Source organism: Nothoprocta perdicaria, unplaced genomic scaffold (genome assembly GCF_003342845.1).
Source record: "Nothoprocta perdicaria isolate Ctin4 unplaced genomic scaffold, notPer1 scaffold_315, whole genome shotgun sequence".
NCBI classification, from domain to species: domain Eukaryota; kingdom Metazoa; phylum Chordata; class Aves; order Tinamiformes; family Tinamidae; genus Nothoprocta; species Nothoprocta perdicaria.
The window spans coordinates 285,267-302,499 of record NW_020455550.1 but is presented as its reverse complement, the minus strand read 5'-3'; the positions used below and the strand labels follow the sequence as shown (position 1 = coordinate 302,499).

Here is a 17,233-nt window from a genome sequence, read left to right as displayed (position 1 = left end):
CAGAGAATCTCTTTAAAATTAATTACACAAGGAGAACATTTATTAAATAAAGCCCATAAAAAACGTTGGTAGCTGTTAAGTGAAGAGCTTCAATTATGTAAGTATATCTCCTAGTGAATTCACAACAAAGCATTTACATACTACACCTACCATTGTTTATATTATATTCAATTTTATATTATTAATTTATATCCATCCTAGGTACAGAGTTCTCAGAATCTTCCAATTTCTTTTTTCTAATGCTCGGACTGTATCAACAATAACACTCTAAGATTCTTAGCTCATACACTGGCTTCACGAGGTGGCCTGAAAAACGTGCACCCCCGCTACTGGCCCAAACACCAGGGCTAGAAACCAAGCAAACAAAAAAGGCCACCTTTGCCACGAGCAAGGCAGCCTTACATCAGCAACATCACAAGGAAAATTCCCCCTTCCTCCCCTAAGGATCAATGCTTTAATTTTTTTCAGCTTCCCTTCGTTTTAAAATCTCCAAGTATCTAAGCATAAAAAGGTGGAAGACTTCTCTCTACCCTGCAGCCTTCTGGCAGGTCGACAGAACACGTCAGAGCTTCTCTGGGGAAAATGTGTGAGGGGATGGGGAAAAGGCTTTGACATTATTTTTTGGGAGGTGGGAAGAATCACTTTCAATAGCAAACTAGAACACATATTGAATTTAAATCTACAGGAGTTTTATTACTTTGGGAAAATTAAGAGATTGAACTTTATAAATAAGACTGTATTATTCAGGAACCAAGATGTGAGAGTAAGAACAATAAAAAGAAGAAATGGAAGTATTTTCTGAAGAAAAAAAATTCAAATCTATGACATCAGGTTTCTGAAATACTGATCTAAAGGTAATAATAACCGCAATCCATTAAAAACCTTGTTCATCTACGTGTCTTTATGATACTGGACACTGAATTTCACAATTAATTAAATTCTTTTAATGAGAACTAACTCACTAAATTATTTTAATAAACAGCTGACTAAATTAGTGTATGAATGGTATTTCAGGTGCTTTATGCCACTTCGGGAGGATAATCCATTTCTTACATAACAGTAAGCTGAAGAAGGAAAAAGAAATGATACTATTAAAAAAGAAAAAAGAAAGTGACACAGAAGGGAATTCACCAACCTCATCAGATATTTGCTGTGCAAGACGAATTGCTACATTTCTTAGCATGCATTCTGAAGTTGGATTGGGAATGTTCTGTAGGGCATTTTGTAGCACCACTGCCTGGTCATGCGTAGCCTGGTTTATCTGGAAGAAAGGTTTTTGGTTTTTTTTTTTTTTTTTTAATATAGTAATTATTTCACATGGGATGGGGAAAAAAAAGAAGATATGAAAACATTAAATTACTTGGGAAGGGTTTTATGTGGACAGATACAAGGAAAGGAAAGGAAGGAAAATTACATTTAGTAATCATGTACAGAATCACAGAACGGTTAAGGCTGGAAGTGACCTCTAGAGATCATCTAGTCCAACCTTCCTGCTCCAGCAGGGACACCTAGAGCATGTCAGAAGCTCCTCACTCTCAAACAGTCAGACACCATCTACATACCATATCATACATCTATTTATGTAAGGTCACAGAGTAGATGAGAGGCATTTGCCTGAAACTACTTATGGCAGCAGGTTTGTCTAGTTACTTCAAGTTAAGAGTTATTTTCAAGTTGGCTGTTGCAAGTCAGTCAAACCTTTTGAATCACAACTCCTCCTTACCTTTCTGTTGATGTACCAAAGAAACAGTTTTCTAAGGCAATTTCTAAGGTAAGTCTCCCTTTGAATAGCTACCAGCAATCAAAAAATATATGGTTTCAGAGCTCCCCATATGTAACTACACATAAAGCATTTGCATTTGAATGGAAAGTATTAACATTACTTCTCTTGTCCTTACTATCGTTTCACAAAAGAAACTGAACCCAAGACAAGTTTCTGTCGTCTCTCTGGGTTTGAGTCTGGAGTTCCTTCTGCTGAGGCTGATCTAACCCTGTAAGTTCTGGCAATTCCACTAAAATGCAATTTCCTTCTCTTGAAGAATGAGAAGTTGGGCAGAAATAGTCAGTACGGATTCACCAAGGGGAAATCATGCTTAACCTACCTGATAGCCTTGTGCTGGCTGCCTGGGTAGGTAAGGAGAGAGCAGTGGATGCTGCCTATCTTGATTTCAGTAAGGCTTTGTCCCTGTCTCCCATAACATCCCCACAGGTAAGCTGAAGAAGTGGGAGCTGCTGGGTGGGTTGCATGAGGAAGATGGAGCTGATCCTTTCCTTCTACTCCGTCTGGTGAGGACACATCTCGAGTACTGCATCTACTTCTGGGTTTCCCAGTATAAGAAATACGGAGCTACTGGAGTGAAGTGCTATCATAGCAAGGAATAGAGCATCTCCCATATGAGGAAATGTAGAGAGAAATGGTACTGCTTAGCCTGGAAAAGGCTGAGGAGGGGATCTTATTAATGCATTTAAGTATCTGAGAACCAGACACAAAGAGGTCAGGGTCAGATTCCTCTCAGCAGTGCCCAGCACTTACATGACTGATGAACTATCAGACATTGGCCATAAAAGGACCAACATAACACTGGAGCTAACCAGGATACTTGCAGCACAGAAGAACACTCAATAACCAGATCAGTTTAGGTTTCTCTGAAAGCAAAGAAGAAAATACTGGGTTTGTTTTTGTTTTTTTTTTTTTTTAAAAGGCCATAGGGACAGGTAGCAGGCTGGCAGTTGGAAGACAGCAGATACAGTCCTGCTTACCTCAGTCTCTTAAGAGACTGCCAGTATAGAAAGTCAGGCTATGCTGCTTGCACTTGGCATGTAGCAGATAGGAAACACTTACAAATGCCACCTCCAACTCAAAAAGGAAGTTCTCTCGTGCTGCAGGAGAATCAAGCATCAAGACCAAAGTCCTTCAAACAGAAGGACCAAGACACCAAGAATAACTGCTTTCTGTGATAGATCATATTTTTGTAGCACTATATAACAAATGCCTGCAGTCGTGGACAAACGTTACTACCATCTAAATGGTCAGCAGAAATCAGTTCCAAACAACTGTGTATTTATATAAGACATTCAGCCGATACCTATCTGTCTGCTCCAAGCAATCTTCTGGATAATCAGAATGAGACCAGACAGCAGTAGTTTATCCATTTTAAGAGACAATGGATACAACACACTTGCCTAAAGATAGCAAACATTTACTTAAAGATAGTTCTCATATTCCGACAAGAGACAAGAAAAGGTCTTTACCTCTTCATGAAAGTATTCTGTCAAGAGTTTTCATCTCCTTGAAAAACAAAGGCTAGGATCTTCTAGAAGATGCAGATAATCAGAAGAAATGCTGATTTTTCAGATTTAATGGGACTGCACATCTCTGCTTTAAAGAAGGATCTTAGATTTCTCGTGGAATATTTGCTATCTGAAGTGGGCTTTCATTCCTGAGTATAATTTGACAGATCAAGCAACTTTTTAGGATGAAACTTGACAAAGGCAAGAAAATAGCTGGAATATCAGGAAGCAATTGTCCAAGATGAGCAGCAGCAAATTCTGGGATTCTATGCACTAGCTCTAGTATAAGGAGGCAGATGCAAAAACTTGACCTGCAACATACTCGTCCACGTGTAGAATTACTAGCAATATTAAATATGCACAAAATCTGCTCCTGGTGTTCTGTCCTTCCATCCTTTCCAACTTCAAGAAACCTAAGAGTAGCACATCTCTCAAACATTCAACTTTTCAGTTTACCTGGCTTTTCTCCGTAATAATTTTTCTACAAGCAATGGACTGAACTGCTTATTCTGTCTGGCAAGCTTATTTTTGTGAAGAAAAAGAAGTGACATGACCCAACTGCAATTCTCTGCTATTTATGCTCTAACAGTATCTATGAGACACAGAAACATCCAGAGGAAGCCATATATTCTTCAAAAAACTCCTACGAGAAGAATCTTAGTTTACATTTAAGGGATAAACAAAGGTGAAGACTGGAAATTACTTCTTACAGTCATGCAAACCAGTGAAAAACACGTGTGACCAACAACCAAAATCTATGGTATCTGAGTTCACATCATTAATATTTGCACTCATTCCCGCCTTTTCACAGTCAGAAAGGTAAAGAAATTGATCAAGAATGCTTATATGTGTATGTGTATGGTTTTTAAATATATATATATATATATATATATATAAAAAAGTGTGAGACAAGCTTATTTCAAAGGACTATGAGCTGCTGACCTGCATTTCGCACAGAGCAACTAAATCCATTAAAAGCACCATCGCTGTAAGCCGACAGATGTTGCTGCAGACAAACTAAATCTAAATGTGCTATACATTGCTATCTACATCAAGGAAGATTTACGTTACCGGTGAGATGGGACTTGTGCCTTCCACAACTGGCTGACAGGCTTCTGCCACAGCTCGGACATGGCCATAGCCAACTGCTGTTAGCAATAATTTGGCTATTTTTAGAGCATTAAGGTAGGCACCCCTTCGAGTTTCCATATCTGCATTGGGCAGGAAGTTATTTCTTGTCAGCATGCTCAACACGAGAGGCAAACCACCACTTTTTAAGAAGTTGTATTGGAAGTCACTGGCATCTTCTCCCAGAGGTGCACTGGCAGGCATTAGCAAGGCATATACTACCTGTAGAAAACAAATACACCAAGTTAGCTAATAAAATTGTACTAGTTTGATGACTGAACATGAGACTATACTGGAATACTTCTATCCTATAGTTTGGTAGCATAGTCCCTCCCCTCCAATACTCCTATACTCTCCAAAACTCCTCTAGTTTGGTAGCATACAGCACTCCAATAAACTAACACCCAAGTATTTTGAATTGTTAATTTCATCTTAGGTTTTTACAAAGTAACAGAGAGCACTGCCAAAAAAAAGTTTAGAGTTTTTTTCTAATAAAAACTGAAAGAAATTAAAGGCAAAGTATCACAAACCTCAGTGAGATAGAGCACTTGTGAGGCAGAAGGACCAAAGAAGAGAGAGTCTAAAGATGGACTAAGGCTGCTTTCACCAAGTTTCGCATGATCTAAACATATAGCTCTTAGTTTCTCAACCGTAGTGTTATCTGCAAGAAAAATATAATTTTTAAACATTTTGTAACATAGCTACTCCAGAACAAGCCGTGGTATTTTCAGTTATCAACCTTAAAAATTTAACCATGTCAAAAAAGTTACAGAAAATAATTAACACACAATTACAGACTATGAAGTGTTTTGTAGTGTTGCTTACTGTCAGTAAAAAGACTGTTAGAATAATGCCATAAAACCACTACAAAATATAATGTTATCTCCATCATTCCTGTGCACTAAACTAGGGCACTAAACACAAAGGTTTGCTCTTTGTTCTGGTAACTTTATAGGACAGAGAAGACATCACCATTTTGGAAATGCATTTATGACTCTAGCCAGGATAACAGAGACATGAATTACAGTAGCAATAAACTGGCAGAAAGCGGAAAATATTTCCCTAACTTCATTTTCACAGAAATAGTGAGCTATATTCATCAAGATAAAGCAGGATGAAATTAAGCATATACCTGGTGGCATGAGCTTCATAAGGACACGTGCTCCATCTCTAAGTGGTGGCATATTTAGGCTACTGCCCAAGTCTGCAACTTGCCAAAGGAAAGAGATGTATCTAGGATGCAGCGACATGATCTTAAAGCAAGCAAGCAAACAAACAAAAAAACAGTTAAAGATGCAATACAGGGCAGAAAATACTTTAAAAACCGTTCATTACAACCCAAATATTTGCTTACCACTCCAGGCAAACAGCTTTCAACTTCAGGGTTTGGACCATCGCTGTAGTGATTGCCATGGTTGCCCGGAGAACCAGTTGAAGAGTCAGAAGAACTATCAGGACTCGAGGGCATGTTAGAATTTATTTGTGTAAGCTTAGCTGTAATTAGCTGAAAAACACAAGCACAGCTGATCAGTACTATGCACAAATGAGGATTCTTTACTACATAAGCAACTAATAAGAGTGCTATTGTAATATTATAAGAAGTGGGATGAATGGTACCGTTTCACAAAGTAAGTGATCCAATGCAGGGCTTTTTTTAAAGCATTTATAGAAAGGAAGCAACATATAAAACTGAAAAATATAAGATCACAGAATGGTTAAGGTTGGAAGGGACCTCTAGAGATCATCTAGTCCAACCTTCCTGCTCCAGCAGGGACACCCAGAGCACGGGGCACAGGGTGAGATATAAGCTATATAAAAAAATATGTAAAAACAAAATAATTAACTGCCTTGCAACACGTACCGTTTTATCTTTGAGATTCAGCTGTCCAATTAATTTCCTATCATCCGCAGGATCCACAAGCTCCCCGCCGATGAAGAGCTCCACTTTCGTGTGCGCGCTGTTGGCTTTAATGCGGTTGAGAATGCAGCGCCGCACCTGCCCGATTGTGTCATTCGTGTGAGACCAAATATCGAGATCTTCCACCTGCCGGCCTTGGTTTGGGAAACGAACTACCAGCGTGATGTGCTTGCCGCGGAAAGCTCTGAAAATGGACAATTCAGACAAAGCACTTCATGAGGGCAAAAAAAGTCATCTCAAACTTCTGGCATTAACCCCTGATGTTTTAAATCAAAGATATTTCAATGTGAAATCTTAATGTACGGTGATGTACTCTAGCAGCTGATTATGAAGGCACCAAACAGAACTTATAGAGAAGCATTCAAGAAGCTGTGCTTGGTATGCACCAAACATACATTAAAAGATAGTTTTATACATGTCAAAATTGACCAATTTGCCACTAGGTTTTGAACACTGATGGAATTTTTTAAGTCTTTTTTATAGTGATGGAAGTGTAAGGTCTTTTAGATCTTTCCTCCTGATTGTAATTTCCTGATCAAAATGTGATAAAGTCCATTAGGTTGGCAACTATGTTTTGCTCTTTTTGTGAAACAACTGTTCCACACACAGAAACATGAGAAAAAAAGTCATCAGGTCACCAAGTCTGAATGCCTTTTCTCAAAAATTAAGCTTAATATTAGAACTCCACATCTAAAAAAAAAGAAAAAATCAAACTGTTTTTGAAGATTAAAATAGCAATCAAAAAGAAGAAAACACATTTTCATTCCACCAGTGACCAAACTTGTACAGTGACAGGGACTTGTTAGGAAAGATGCACTCAGATAATCTCTACAAATTGATCCCAGACTAAAAGGCAGGCAAAAAATCCTCGTAACAGCTCCCTGCTAACAAGACCTGCGAAAACTTAAGTCTGAGAATATAAACAGGCCATATAACCAAGATGTAGCACCAATGGACACATAGCATCATAAAGAAAAGAAACAGCAGTTTTCACTTTGCTTTACAAAAACAGCACTTAAAAATAAGAAAGGAGATGGATTTTTTTTTTTTTTTTTCTTTCTGGGTAATGGCAGGTAGGTTAACTGCATTATAACCCCAGAGCCATCTAAACGTTTCCTACATACAGCAGTTACTAACACTGGAGTATTTAAACAATCTCTTTCTTTTATCTTCACAGAAATAAAATACTTCATTTGTGAAAACTGCCTACACCGTTTAAGTATTTTTCTTTTCTCTGATACAAAGGTTGACTTAAAGCAAGGACTGAAAGTGTTTATTCAAGGATAAACATACAAGGAGAGAAGGAAGATAGAAAAATGAATACACTTCAACACACCTTTTCTTCCCCCTTCTACGAGAGGCATGTGAACTGCTGCTAAACTTATGCCAAAAACATAATACTGCACTTAAAGATAACTCTAAATTTAAGCTTGCTAAGTAAGACTAGCATCTTTGTAAAGAACTCTGAAGAGTCAAAATATGCATTTGTAATATGCTCTTGTACAACAGCGCTATTTGAAAAGTTTGTCCTTGCTAATTTTTAAGTGATTTAAAAAATGATATTGTTTCTAAACAGTTATCTGGAGACAGAAAGGAAAAAAAAATCAAACTAAACCAAAAGAAAAAAATGGTCCCAGTTACACAAGAAAACACTAAATATACAAGTTTAATCTTGGACTTCCAATCCCTTCTTATATAGCTGAATGCTTGTATTTGCAGGGATTCTTCATCTTTTTTAAAAAAAATAATCATTTATACTCATTTTTGAAAGATCTTCATTCCGATTGTGTCTTGCACTCATTTGAAGTTCTTCAGGAAAAAAAATCATTTTTGGGGAGTTTGTTAAGAGTCAATCCACAGGACTACAGATCAGACTTCAACTTTAGGGGGTTTAACTTCACAAGGTTAAATTATCAAGATGTTACCAATATCTCACTCAACTGGTATCACAGCAGTGCATTTTAATACATACCTTGACATAGGTAGGATAGTTCTCTCTTCATGGTAATCGCTGTCACATTCATTTATATACTCCCTTAGAACAGTCAGCACTCTCACCATTCGTATTGCTTCTTGTCTTGCGCAATTAATACTGTCCTTATCTCCATCCAACACACAGAGCGTGTCGTAGGAGGCTTTGAGACGATCAAAACAGGACTGAATGAAGTCTTCATGAATCACTACCTAATTATATTAAAAAATGGGGCAGTCAAAATACTAAAAATGGCCTTTTAATTGGCTAATATATAGGTACAAGTGAAAAAAAACAGGTAAGCAGTTCTTTAAAGCTGATTTATTTCACATTAAAACACTCATTGATACTTAGCTCTAATTTAGCACGCTTCCTAACAATTTTGCTCAAAAGTCATCAGTAGTCTGTACAGGGCAAACTTGCTCTGAGAAGAACAAATCGCACCTTTTCTTATTTAGTTCCTCAAACTCCATTACAGGATCTCTACCTGGCAATCTAGTATGGGTCAGCTTGCTCAACACTAGGGTGGATCATGGGACATTTGCAGACCACCAGAATGCATCTTATTCATAATTCCAGATATCCTTGATTTCCAGTAGGAAAACAGACGGTGGGCTAAATACAACACAACAGCAGTTGCAATAAATCTCAACTTTCTTCCTGATTTCTGTCATCTCCTTGCTCCTGGCCTCAACTGGCGTATCACAGAAAGAGTCTTTACTGTAGAGACACCACTGGTATCCCGGTGCAAGAAAACACTTCCACCACAAAGTGACTACGTTAGCACTCGCAGTCACTTTTCTCATAGGTAGATTAGAAACTGAGAATGAGTATGCAACACAATGCAGCAACACACTTGGGTGAGTGTTCAGAAAATCTGACACTTCCCAAAGTGTCCATTTAACCGCTTCCAGGTGGACTGATCTGGGTACATTTGCTACAACCAGACATGCAGCAAGGAAGAAGCGTAGAGCCATCTGCCACTGCAGCAAGACACAGCTCTCAGGGCTGTCAAGGTACCACCGAGAGCAGCTGTGCTAGCCAAGTGGTAGCTCTGGAAACCCTTGCAAGTCTTTTTGGAGATCCAGTTAAGAAAGGAGACGTTTTCAGAATTACAACTGCCAAGCTACCAACTGAAGGTTGTCTGGAGGACAGTACTCTTTCCTCTATCCCTTGAAATCTGTAATCCTTGTGGTACAAATAAGTAAGTACCAACCCTGGAAATTCAACAGAAGGCTAACTTAAGTGTATGGCACGACCTGCTCTGTACGTAGAAAGAACAAATACAAAAGGCAAGTTTAAAACAAAAAAACTTGTCCAAGTCCAGGACCTAGATATTCCAACAGATTCTTAATTCAGCACTTGATTAGAAACTGATGGTTGAACTCAGGAGCATACCCTTCAAACCAGAAAAACTATTCTCCATTTTCACAACTTTCATTTCTAAAAATATAATTGAATAATATTTTCCCATTGCTTTCCCATTTTTCATATCTTTTCCATATTTTTTTTTTACCTGATTAACTTGTAACCTTGGACCAAGATTAGTATAGATCTCTTTAAGAAGATCTATTGCTCTGTTAGCGATGTCGTCATTTCCCTGAATCACAACCTGGTGTAATAAAAATATGTGTTAGGACATATTAAAACTTCCTGGAATCAAATTTGAAAACAAAATGACCACACATAAGCATCATCACACATATAATTAATTAGGTAAAAGTGATTAAAATGCTTTGATAATGCAACCTCTAGAAGTTACACCAGTATAGTACTAGTTAAGATGAAGTAGAAACTATCTTAAAGGAGCTCACCAAATTGGCAAAAAAAGGCCTAGGCTTTATAAATATTTTGAATTTCCAGGCAATTAACCTAGGAGACTAAGAACTACATTATAAAACAAGTACCCTTTTAAAATGCTGAAGTAATCTATATCACAAAAAAAAAAATGTAGAACAGCTTTTTAAGGCATTTTAGGTGAAGTGGGCAGGAGCAGGAAGCAAGACACTTTCCAACCTGGTAATCTGCTTTGTCTCTCCAAGCCGCCAGGTCCTACGGACACTGCCGGCAGCCCTGGAGAGCTGCTACCCCTGCAGGATCCTGGCCTGGAGAGCCACCAGTGCCGCCCTCCCGCGCAGCAGCAGGGCAGATCCGAGGCAGCTGCTTCCCTCGACCAGCCCATTGTGGCACTGTGGGGGCCCTCTGTACACCACCCCTGCGGGAACACTCACTTGTACAAAACTCCACGCCTGTGTTTTGGTTTTAGCTATTAAGTTATGACTATTTCAATGGGCCACAACTAAAAGTACAAGAGTCTGTTGCTTTATATGTGGCTCGCGTTTTTAAAAAACATAGGCAGTTTTATCATGTCACATTGCAGCTACTATGTGACCTACTGCGGTTGCTGAAAATTAGAACAAACTTAAAATTAAATATCAAACCAGACTGATGTTTTTCACTACTGGATTTGGAAAGAAACAAAGCTTTTACCAGAAAGCTATATTTTTTTAGATTTAACAGATGTAGCCATGTTCAGAAAAGAGTGGTAAAAAAGTAAATAGGAATCATGTCAGTTCGCTTATCATTCTTGAATGAATAACAAGCAAGTTTATAATATGCTTATGCTATGAATAACATGAACACATGCTCAAAATAAAGTTGGTTTAACAAGAGAGAAAAATGTCTCTTATCTCCCATGGTCGAACAACTATTAAGCAGAAGTCTGGCAGGAAAACAAACAGAAACCAACAGTCTTACAGGCTTTTTTGGCCAAGTGAGCAACTGAATCACACATTGTGATGTCCTACAGATGATTCCACTGCAGTGATCCTTAGGATCACTGATAGATCTGAGGGGCACATTTTTAATCTCCTGTACATACACAACTGCTAGCACACCCTGTGTTTTCAAATAACTTTCCTTCTTAAACTCCAGGTCAGGATTAGTGTACAAAGTTACTACACTTCCCAATCTTTATTGGGAAAACAGGGGAATCGATGCCCATATGTTTAGTTTGAAAAAGTAGCTCGTTGTAAGTTGAGTCTATAATTAACAATGGGCACATTGCTAAAAATACAGAGAGGTTGGGAGATACTTAGGAATCGACTTTTCCGATGTTTCCTCAAATTAACTTACCCTCCAAAGGTAATCTAATCCTATTAATTCCAGATCATCCATCATATAGGCTCGTCTCTTTGCTACTAGTTTCCCTTCTCGACAGTTCACAGCTTTGAAGAAACGTTCAAAACATTTCATTCCATTTTCTGTTAATAGGGAAGGATCCAGCTGAAGCACATTATTTTCAAAGAAGTCCTTATTAATGTCAGGGTCTAAGTCTGGTTCATCCCCCATTAGTTTGGAATACCATTTAAAACAGGCTTCTCGATCACAAAGATAAACGGCGTTTTCAGCTAAACACTTCCATATTTGCTTCGCCTGAGGGGCACAGAGCCACAGCTGACCATCCTTCAATAAAAATCTTGAGCAAAAAGAGAGACAATTAACAATATTTTCTAGTTGACATCTAGAGTCACAGTTCAGTAAAAAGTACATGAAATAATTCGCATATGCATTTTACACATGTATACACCATAAACATGAATCTGAAAACTTTATATATCATCAGTCTACTCATGTGAGCAGTCTTGTGTTCTTAGTAAGAGTTTGCAGATTAAGAACTTGAATATTTAATTTATATTTAATTAGTACACATTAATAAGAAAGGAAACAAGTTGTGAAAATGGTTTTCTTCGAAGAATACTTAACATTTACATATACATACATTTACATACAAATATAAATCTCTTAAGGTAAACTATGTGGTTTAAAATTCATGTCAACATATGAAAAAATCAATTCTTTCCTCTTTTGCAATTACTTTTAGCACTCATTTTATTGGATTGTTTGAAATGCCTTCTAGTGATTCAGAACGACAAAGCTCACATACAAAAAAAAGAAAAAAAAAAAGAAGAAAAAAAGGACTATTTCAGTGGAATACAGCCTGAAACAAAACTCAAGGAACTGGAAACCTCTGAATTTGAGATTTCAATTAAGCTATTATTAGAGAACTTAAAGTCCTTTAGAGGACTAAAGTCCTCAGTCCTTTTTTAGAGAAGCAGAAGTCTTAAATCGTGAAGGTTAGCACTAAGAAGTTTCAGGGAAAAAACAATACGGGATAATCAAGATGATTTAGAAATTTTTTTGTTTCCTGATTGAAATTTTTTTTTGTGTGTGTGTGTGTGTGCAAGAAATGAGGGGCCAGGACATGGCATTGTTTTCCAGGAATTGTCGTCTACATACTCTGTGCCTGAAGTGCTTCAGGAGATCATTAATTCCTTTTTATTAATAAACAAAGAATTCAGATTTCAAGAATGTCACCTTTCTTAAAACGTTAAAACGCAGGAGCAGTAAGTCTGCTTTTTTATTTCACTCAGCATTTAGTCAAAAGTCATACAAATAATTTTTCTTTTATGCTAACCCTTCTAAGGTTCACCTACTGACAACCCAGTTGAGTGCTTGTCATAACTGTGTCAGTTTACCCTCATGGATTCATAACTGACATAGTAAAACAAATGAGGACATGTGGGTATACCCATACTTGAAATAAATATTAATGTAATGCTGATGAAAATTCAAAGTATGTAACTATATATACACATGCCCTATATTCCAGTCTGTAGGGTTCTGCACGGAGAAAGAAAAAAAAGCCTGTGCAAATTCTAGTGCAGAATTAGAGTCTTCAAATGTAAAGCAGAAAAAAATACATATGCCTCCTATATAGACCCTAGAAACACTTATTTGGTTGCTCCAATATTTACATGCAAGCCCAACAGATGAAACCCCAAAGAATTTGCTGCATTTTTGCATCTGAATCTGAAAGAAGTTCATACAGCAACTTAAAACTAGACAGGAAAAACAATTACCATGGCTGTTTATTTTAGATATTAATTACAGCTAGAGTTAAGCAAATTTAACAAATGATCACGTTAAAACTAACCGTAAAAAATTAAGTCGTTCCTGTACTTCTTGTACGTGACTGTATCTACTCCCTGGTCTTACAGTTTGAGGATCATATTCACCATGCTCTGTAAATAAGAAAACTTCCATTAGACAAAACAAGACAGGTTGACTTGGAAGGGTAGCTCGTGCTTGACAACTTGCTGTTCTGAACATAATAAAGACCACTCAAAGGACAATAAATTTCAAGTAAGATGTATGAAAATAGCTGTTAGCAGCCTCGTAACAGCTAATCCTGCATCCCAAATCTCAATGAGCAAATCTAAGATTCCTCAAGTCCATAATCAAATAAGCAAATTCTTCCTTGTAGATACATGTTCAACATTCAGTATAACGCAAGTATTACAGGACAAGTAAGAATCTGCATTCTAATTAGTTAAATCAATTTTCCCAAACTTCAACCATTTCCTTTGGGAAGCAAGTCTGGCAAACTATACCAAACATATCACTCAGATCTTTCAGTATTTCCTTTTCCAAGGCTGATTCAGTTTCACTACAGAATATCTGTTCGAGAATATCAGTTTTAAGTTTTTAGGTTTCAACCTCTCCAGAAACACCTGCAACAACTCCAGTTCTTTAGCACTATTGTGTGTACGTGTGTGCATGCCACATCAGGAGGAAAGCAGATGACAACTTTATCTACTGCAATTTTACAACTGTAAATGAATGAAAACTACATGCCAGTAACACCAACAGCGTGGAACAGAACAATAGTTTTGCAATTTGGAAATAAACCAAGAAATCACCACTTAAACGTTACTTTTCTTTTTTTCAAATCTTCGCACAATACTCTCCAACAGTTTTGCAGAAAAAAAATAAAAAATCAGGAGATACAATCTAGACATTTCTCAGAAAACAGCTGAAGAAACTGCAGAGTAGAAGAAAATAGTTAAGAACTAGGGGTACTCCCAAGAACTGGAGGAAACCTGACGGTGCTACCTTACTATGTGCACACGTAGTCTTCAGAGTTAGAAATTTCATATCCATTAACTTAACTCAAATTCAGAAAAAATGCTCCTTTCCTTTAACAGGCCATGCCAATAAAAATAGTTGTAAATCAGGATTACTGAACTTTTGTGGGTATGGGAATTCTTAAGAAAATGAAGCATCATTTTACCACATGCTTCTTCCTCCACAGCACAGCTCTAGTCTTTGATCTATACCTGTCAGTCAATATCTCATACCACATACACTCCATAAGACCCTCCACAATAATTACTGCTATATACTTTATAATAAAGTTGCTCAGATAATATTTAACTAAATGACTAATGATTGAGCTGTGGGAGACCATGACAAAATGCAGAGTCATTGTAAAATTTCTTCTGAAAATTGAATAAATAGATAAGCAAGTCAGTGCTTCCTATTACACCATGGGAGGAAAAAAGGCTAGTCTAACTGTTGAAGTGCGCCAGGAGGGTTTCATAGCAAGAGAAAGTAATTAGCACAGATACTGATGTCTACATACAATGTGCACATAGCACACTAACTTGAAAAATATATAAGGGAAGTCAGAAGAATAATAGTAAACTTGTATGTCCAGAAGACCCACCATTCTGCCCACTAGATGTCTTTCAAAAATTTAAATTTTAACTTGAATCGAACCAGCAATAAAGGGTAATTTTCAAATGAAGGAACAAGCTAAAAACAATTCTAAAGGTAAAACTAGCAAAAAAATCTGCAACTATTTGAACTAGGGGAAAAAAAAAAAGTGCTGAACTTGCTGAGAGCCCAGTAAAGGAAGCTAGTAAGGGACACAAGGACATTGCAGAAAACCAAAAATTAGTTAATTTTACATGTTCAACAGATGTTACTAGGAGCTGTGGGTAGGGTGATTGTGTCCCTTTTTCTTTTTTCTTTTTTGCTGCTGCTATGAATAGAGATTAATTCAAAAACTAAAGTGCCAGGAGTGGCTGTAATGGAAGAATGAGACCAAAGTCATCCAAGGCCAATGAATTAACAATTTAAAAATTCTTGAAACTGCTGAACTAAAACAAAACAAAACCACCCCCAGCCTCCCCTAATATTCTTCATCTCAGCATCATTAAACAACTGTCCAATTTAATTTTAGACTATTTCCTGCAGGAGGTCTAAATGTGATCTCATTAAAAATGTTTCCTGCACAGAAGAGTGCAAGGGGAGGGGAACAAACGTTGCAAATCATCACTGAGCAAAGAATTTGAATCCTGGAAATGGTCCTTGGATCCTTCTGTGAACTTGGTATCTGAACGGCAGTGTTAACTTGCCCATGAGGACCTCATCTGGAAGTGTAAAAAAAGCAGCAGTGGAAAAAGTTCAAACTGAAAGGAAAAGGAATAAGAACAGGTATAACGTAATTACTTAGCCAGCAAGCTTTCATAGAGTCACAGAATCCTTAAGGTTGGAAGGGACCTCAGAGGTCATCTAGTCCAACCTCCCTACACACGCAGGGTCACCTAGACCTCATGGCACAGGGCTGCGTCCAAGCGGGTTTTAAAGATCTCCAGAAAAGGAGACTCCACAGCCTCTCTGGGCAGCCTGTTCCAGTTCCAGCCCTGCGCTGGACTCTCTCCAGCAGCTCCACATCCCTCTTGTACTGGGGAGCCCAGAACTGGACACAGTACTCCAGATGTGGCCTCCCCAGGGCTGAGTAGAGGGGGATGATCACTTCCCTCGACCTGCTGGAGACGCTCTTCTTAATGCACCCCAGGATCCCGTTGGCCTTCTTGGCCATCAGGGCACACTGCTGCCTCATGGTCAACTTGTCGTCCACCATGACACCCAGGTCCCTCTCTGTGGGGCTGCTCTCCAGCAGGTCCACCCCTAATCTGTACTGGTGTCCAGGGTTATTCCTCCCCAAGTGCAGGACCCTGCACTTGCCCCTGTTGAACCTCATGAGGTTTCTCGCCGCCCAGTCCTCCAGTCTGTCCAGGTCCCACCAGATAGCAGCACAGCCCTCAGCACAGCCCTCCTCCCAGTTTGGTATCGTCGGCAAACTCGTTGAGGGAGCACTCCAGCCCTTCATCCAGGTAGTTAATGAATAAGTTGAACAGGACCGCACCGAGAACTGACCCCTGGGGGACACCGCTAACTACGGGTTTCCAACTGGACTCCACACCACTGCCACGTTCTGCACCTTGCCACTGAGCCCATTCCTAATCCACCTCCCCATCCACTCATCTATCCCACACCTTTGGAGCTTGCCCAGGAGGATGCTGTGAGGGACAGTGTCAAAAACCTTGCTCAAGTCCAGACAGATGACATCCACTGCTCTGCCCTCATCTATCCAGCCAGTCACTCCTTCGTAGAAGGTGATCAGGTTAGTCAAGCATGATTTCCCCTTGGTGAATCCATGCTGGCTACTCCTGAGCACCTTCTCCTACACGTGTCTGGAGACAGCAGCCAGGATGAGCTGTTCCATCACTTTTCCTGGGATGGAGGTGAGACTGATCAGCCTGTAGTTGCCTGGTTCCTCTTTCTTGCCCTTTTTGAAGACCAGAGTGACACTGGCTTTCTTCTAGTCCTTCCCCGTTCTCCAGGACCTTCCGAAAATGATGGCGAGCGGCTTAGCTATGACATCCACCAGCTCATGCAGCACTCTGGGGAGCCTCCCCTCAGGGCCCATGGATTTGTGGGTGTTGAGTTTCCTTAGGTGCTCTCTGACCCACTCTTCCTCTACTCCGGGCACGTCTTCCTCTCTCCAGGCTTCTTCTCCTGTCCCTAGTGTCTGGGATTCCAGAAGGCTGCCCTTGGTAAACACTGAAGCAAAGAAGGGATTCAGCAACCCTGCTTTCTCTGTGCCTTCTGTAACCAGGCCACCCACCCCGTTCACCAACGGATCCATGTTCTCCCTGATCTTCCTTTTGTCATTGATATATTTGAAGTTCTTCTTGTTATTTTTAATATCCCTTGCCATAACTAATTACAAA

At 38.9% G+C, this 17,233-nt stretch overlaps 1 protein-coding gene across 2 annotated transcripts in view; it reads right to left on the bottom strand.

The window, feature by feature from the left end:
• USP9X (ubiquitin specific peptidase 9 X-linked) overlaps window positions 1-17,233 on the bottom strand; it is a 76,206-nt gene that overhangs the window by 31,495 nt on the left and 27,478 nt on the right. For both annotated transcript variants that reach the window (XM_026042839.1, XM_026042840.1), the window contains exons 14-23: window positions 13,306-13,393; window positions 11,445-11,787; window positions 9,826-9,921; window positions 8,310-8,521; window positions 6,281-6,521; window positions 5,774-5,923; window positions 5,552-5,672; window positions 4,950-5,080; window positions 4,363-4,641; window positions 1,136-1,261 (exon numbers count right to left, since the gene is read on the bottom strand). In XM_026042839.1, the coding sequence (XP_025898624.1) occupies window positions 1,136-1,261; window positions 4,363-4,641; window positions 4,950-5,080; window positions 5,552-5,672; window positions 5,774-5,923; window positions 6,281-6,521; window positions 8,310-8,521; window positions 9,826-9,921; window positions 11,445-11,787; window positions 13,306-13,393 (1,787 nt within the window). The remainder of the gene's footprint in view (window positions 1-1,135; window positions 1,262-4,362; window positions 4,642-4,949; window positions 5,081-5,551; window positions 5,673-5,773; window positions 5,924-6,280; window positions 6,522-8,309; window positions 8,522-9,825; window positions 9,922-11,444; window positions 11,788-13,305; window positions 13,394-17,233) is intronic.